This window comes from Adiantum capillus-veneris, chromosome 8 (assembly GCF_014529385.1).
Source record: "Adiantum capillus-veneris isolate H3 chromosome 8, ASM1452938v2, whole genome shotgun sequence".
Classification (NCBI taxonomy): Eukaryota; Viridiplantae; Streptophyta; class Polypodiopsida; order Polypodiales; family Pteridaceae; genus Adiantum; species Adiantum capillus-veneris.
This window is the reverse complement of record NC_140938.1, coordinates 116,320,852-116,326,665: the sequence shown is the minus strand read 5'-3', so window position 1 is coordinate 116,326,665 and position 5,814 is coordinate 116,320,852. Positions and strand designations below refer to the sequence as shown.

Genomic DNA, 5,814 nt, shown 5'->3' with positions numbered 1-5,814 from the left:
ACACACACAGGGGAAGGAGACGTTGCAGCAAATGTGGAAAGAGATCTAAAAAGGGATAGGGAGCTAGAGTAGGAAAGTTGGTGGTGCAGGTTATGGAACTTGAAAGAGAGATCCAAACTTAGGAAGAGAGTGAAAGTGGGCCCTTGATGAATGAAGGAGATATTGGAGCTATGGAGAAAGAGACTGCAGATCTAGATAAAGATGTTGGAGCTATGGAGGAAGGGTTGCAGATCTCGAAGAAGATGTTGGAGCTATGGAGAAAGAGGTTGCAGATCTAGAAGGAGATGTTGGACCTGTGGAGAAATAGGTTGAAAATCTAGACGGAGATGTTGTAGCTATGGAGAAAGAGGTTGCAGATGTAGAAGGAGATGTTGGACCTGTGGAGAAATAGGTTGAAAATCTAGCTGGAGATGTTGTAGCTATGGAGAAATAGTTTGCAGATGTAGAAGGAGTTGTTGTACCTATGGAGGAAGAGGCAAATCTAGTAGATAGCTTTACAAAAAAGTTCCCTAGCATGAGTGTGTGTGTGTGTGTGTGGGGGGGGGGGGGGGGGGGGGGGGGGGGGAGAGAGAGAGAGATGTCAGGGCGTTTTAGAGAGAGAGAGAGAGGGGGGGGATAATATTGCAGATCTGCACTTTTCAGCAACAGCAACCAAGGAGAGAGAAAGAGAGCTTGGGTCACTTTTGGAGGGAGAGAAAGAACAAGAGAGATAAGACAAAAAGATAATAAGAGAGGGAAATTTTTAATATTTGGAAATTGAAAAAGTACTTTTTGGGGGGAGAGTAACTCCAGCCAAATCTAGTAAAATCTGCATATATTCTTCAAGAAAAAAAGCAAAAGTATTTTTATATATGCATGCGTAGGCTATCTACCCCACCATTCTAGCCTTTGGTCAAAGCTTGATTAAGTTTTAAGTATTTCCTTAAACTGCCAAATAAAGAGGCCCTCCTATACCCCATTCTCTTCCTAATGATCTGTTTTGAAAGATGCCAAGAGGACACTAAGAAGGCCCCACACAGAGCTTTAGGAGGAACACAGAGTATTCAAAAAAGGAGCCAAGAGGAGAAGAAATTTGTAAGCGTGAGAAGTTGCTTCTCTTCTGCGTCTGCCTTTGAAGGGATGAGTGAGTGCGTGTGTGGGTCTGTGGAAATTGAATGCCCAAGTGCAAAGATCAGAAGGAAGAAAGAGAAAGAGGAAGGCAGATTCCAGAAGTAAAAGCTGAAGAAGGGATTTCAGCAATCATTATAACACCCCCATGTTAAACAGGGTGTTCTTCGTGTGTGTGTGTGTTGGTGGGGGGGGATGCCCAAGTGCCCACCTTCCCTATGCCTGTGGAATGAGGAAGAGAGTTGCAAGGTTTGACCAAGAGATTGTTTTTTTATTGTACCAGTGTGAGTAGGCACAGTGATGGCAGTGCCCTCGTCTACTTTAGACGACCTTGTTATCATAATGTCACTTGGTACATTAAAGCAAATACTATAACCCCCAAACTTCTTAAAAGTCCGGAGTTTTATGGATAAATTTGCGATCCCAGTAGGGGGCACCCAATCAAATCAAATAAAAAATTAGAAGGAATCAAATCCGATACGGACGAGGGTGGAAATTGAAGAAGACTTTATCGAGCGACGTGGCAGTCAGACCAGAAGGATGTGTGGGCGAGCTAGCGGATAAAGGATCAGGGGCCACACAGAAGCTGAGGGTGATGAGCAGACAGAGAGGAGATGGGTAGAGGTTGAGCTGTTGAGAGTATAAAGGCAAAGGAAGAGGTGGGGCAAAGGCGTGGTGGAGGAAAAGGGGACAAGGTGAGCTGCAGAATTTCCGCAAGCCTGCGAGGCGAAAGGGGAGGCTGTTGAGATTTTTTTAAATTTAATATGCACGCTATGGACATGCGAGCGCGACCGTGGTTGTGGTCTATAATAGTTCGTAAAGCGTCTATAGCTACTGCACGCCCGTGTTCGACTCTCCTTGCCCATTTTAAAGGGAGACCCTCTATTGAGGGGTATGAGTTTCTAAGGTAACATTGGATTCTGAGGAATCTTGGGACGAATGAATAATATAGAGTGCGAGCCATTAAGTCTCCCCAATCTCAGAAAAATAAAAATTCTTTCAAAACATATTATGTATAAGTGAAGAGTGACTTTAGAAAATGAAAAGACACACATGAAAGTGGAAAGTCAAAAGAAGAATGGAGGTGGAAAGCCAAAAGACTTTTTGTGTCCATATAAATAAATAGGTGTTTCTCTGTTCTTTCATTTTTTCTTTAACGTTTTTTTTTAAATTGTCTTTAGAGTTTTTTCCTCTCTCTCTCTCTCAATGTTGTATTCATCTTTCTTAAGTAATATTGTTGCAAATCTATGTGCTTTGTCATTACTTGTCGTTAAGTACTATAGATTAAGGTATGTTTTTTTTTTTTTTTAGTGGAATCTTTGAATTAAGAGCACCTTTTTTTTTTTAAGGCCATGAGAATAACTTTTTCTAAAGTAGTATAGTGCAAAAATTGATCCCAACATGTAGGGTCAATTTCGAAAAGAAAACAAATTAAGTGGAATGTGGAGAAGATTCCGGGGTTGGATAAAAAGATGGAAAAGTTTGATTGAGGTGGCGAGCGTGCTTTCAAAATAAAGGATTTTTTTTGGTGAAGTTTGTGAAAAACAACTGATCGAGAATGAGGGTGTAGCGGGTAGCCCATAGAAAGTTGACTTGGGTTGCTTTAATCCTTAGTCTGCCTAATTAGATCTAGAGCGCAAGCAACGTCCTTACGCATCCATGGAGGAAGAGGCAGCAACAGCAACAGCACCCGCACCAGCTGCCGATCCGAGGGCCGGAGCGCGCGTGGTGCGCGGCCATGACGCTTGCCATGCAGAGGCGGTGGCGCTCCTGCTAGCCAATGGCCTTCCTGGAGGCCTCCTCCCATTGGATGACATAGAAGAGGTGGGCTATGTGGAGGCCACAGGCTACTTTTGGGTAGAGCAGAAGAAGGCAAAGCAGCACTATTTCGCCCTCATCAGCAAGACCTGCCACTACGAGACGCTCATCACCGGGCGCTTTGAGAAGGGATGCCTGCGCGATCTCACCGGCATCACCAGCAAGGAGGCCCTCTTCCTCTGGCTCTCCATTGCCCATATCTTCACTAACCCTGAGAAGCACCCTGGAGAGGTCTACTTCAAGACGCATACGGGTATCGGGAAATGGCTCTCTGCGGACGCTTTTGCCCTCCCAGCGGAGTACCCCAACGACTCCTCCTCCCTCTCTTCTACTTCATGATTGCAATCGCCATATCCACAATCAGATCATGCATACATACAGAGAAAAAGCCTGTAAAGTATGATCCATGGCTTCAATTTGTAAATTATTCTTGTATGTCTCTCTCTCTCTCTCTCTCTCTCTCTCTCTCTCTCTCTCTCACACGCACACACACACACACACACACACAGAGCACAACCTCCTGCAGGTGCAGTTCTCCTCACAAAAATCGGGCGGTTCCTTCCTAAATCTGTGCGCGCACACACACGAACGAGAGAGAGAGAGAGAGAGAGAGAGAGAGAGAGAAGAGAAGAGAAGAGAAGAAGAAGAAGAAGAAGAAGAAGAAGAAGAGAGTTTTAACGTCCTAGGAAACTATCCCAAGAGACCATAAAGATGTAGCCATGTAGAGTTGAACTCAAGACCTGTTATTCAAGAGGTAAATGGAGAGAGAGAGAGAGAGAGAGAGAGAGAGAGAGAGAGAGCCGGCCAACTTCAGGCCATTTTGTCCCGCCAAGTGGACATAACGGGAGAGCTGACATGGCTGCCAGGTCATAGACCATGGCCAATCCTCGTCACCTCAATTTTAGAGGGATATGTGGTTGAAAGTAGGCGTCGCTTGTCGGTGAAGATCATAACCGTTGATTTCGAATGTGAGCTGATGTAAACTCGGACAAATGTGAACTCGTTGTGAACTTGCATATAAACTAGATGTGAATTGTGCATCCTATGTGTACTAAATTACTGTGTGTGAACTCGATGTGAACTTGTCGTATAAAAGTGAACTCCGTGTCAAGTAAGATCGTGGTGGGACAAAACTACGCAATATAATTCTATCATTCTCCATAATTATCAGAATGCATGCAATAGCGTACTGGTAAAACACTGGCCTTGGGATAGGGAGGTCATGAGGTTAAATCCCACCCAACCCATACTTTTTCCTCCAAATGGATTGAACGGTCCATGATCAACAATGATGGGTGACCATAGACCCCCTCCAAAAAAGGAGGTGTTAAATAGTGCTAGGGATGGCCCATCCATGTCATATGAAGGAGTACTTGTGCTAGGGTTTTTACATACTTCTTAAACACAAAAATAGGGCGCCCAAAACATGGCTATCAAATTACACACCACAAGCAGAAGGCATTTGCTCGCTCAAGGTTACACATTGCCAAGACCCCCGCCAAGATAGGGTGTTGCAACCATGGAAGCTTGGGCGTAGGTCAACCGCTGAGAGCAAGACCAACACAGCAAGAAGGGTGTCAAAGCTTGAGAGCAAGGAGGGCAACGAGGCCATGCAAGCTCTTGAATAAAATTGCTAAGGAGACAACCATATTTGGGCAGCCAATACCTTCCCTCCAAAGCACCCACAAATTTGGCGTTGATGTGGCTATGAGAAGCAGGGTCTCCGTGCTCCTTCTTAGTGAGTTAAGATTGGGTTGCCCATTTCCCATTTGGCCAAACTTTATTGGTTGTGCCGCTATGAATTAGCGGGTACTTTTGCAATGTGTAACCAGCCATAGGCTAGTTTCAGAAATGGCTCAGCCATGCCACTGTTTTGAGTATGAGTGGCCAATTTTGAAGAATTGTGATGAAGAGAAATAACGGCCGATTCTTTGATTGGAAAGGGCGATACATTTTGGTACTCAATAAATCAATCAATGTTTTGGGGGAAACTGGGAAGGTGGTGGGGCATACTCGTTGCTTTTAGTTCTTTTTCGGAGTCTCTCTCTCTCGAAGCTTGTGTGTGAGCGGTGGGCGGCCAAAGGAAGGGTGTCGATTGTGTGTGTGTGTGTTGCACAAGCAACAATTGGCTGGCTCTGGGGGTTAAGAGCCCCCCCCCCCCCCTCCTCTCTCTCTCTCTCTCTCAGCGAACTCGGGCCAGGTAGGTATGTGCGTGCAGCTGAGACACTCTTTTGCAGGGTTACAACCAAGGAGTGGGGCCGATCGATTGTCGTGATTCTTCACATCCCTCTCTCTCTCTCTCTCCTTGTGAAAGGATGGGGGATGGGGGGCGGAGGGGGATCTAGGTAATGCATACTATTTCTTTGCGAGTATATGTGTGTGAATAAGAAGGTGTCTTTCACATACAACTAATGGGCGATGACTCTAGCACAAAAGAATGAGGTGTTTTCATTCACACACATATATATATATATATATATATATATATATATAGAGAGAGAGAGAGAGAGAGAGAGAGAGAGAGAGAGAGATGTCCTCCCCCCCCCCCCCACACAAAACAAAAAAAAGGTGAAAATGCAGTATGCATTAGGAAAAGTTTGGACTCAAAAAAGGACTTTTTGGCATTAGAGAGAGAATGTTGTTCGACCAATAGAGTTTGAGTCACCACAACGGTAGCTCCAATTTATATGATTTTTATCTCAAATTTTTGCATTTTCAAAAAAGAGTTTTTTTTGTTAAAAAGATCTGAATAAGAAGATACGACACGATTTGTGCAAATTATTCCCCTGCCATGACTGACGAACGCGGAATGTGCCATAACTCACATTCAATGAGGCACACCTTTTGATGAACACTTTTCAAGCTACTACTTCTTTGTGTAAACTAGTG

At 44.5% G+C, this 5,814-nt stretch overlaps 1 protein-coding gene across 1 annotated transcript; it reads left to right on the top strand.

Annotated features, from left to right (window-relative positions):
- The first annotated feature begins 2,665 nt into the window (after positions 1-2,665).
- Positions 2,666-3,364, top strand: LOC147452817 (uncharacterized). Its single transcript, XM_086519026.1, has one exon. The coding sequence runs from the start codon at positions 2,767-2,769 to the stop codon at positions 3,262-3,264; it is 498 nt and encodes a 165-aa protein (XP_086375152.1). The 5' UTR covers positions 2,666-2,766; the 3' UTR covers positions 3,265-3,364.
- Positions 3,365-5,814: the final 2,450 nt, after the last annotated feature.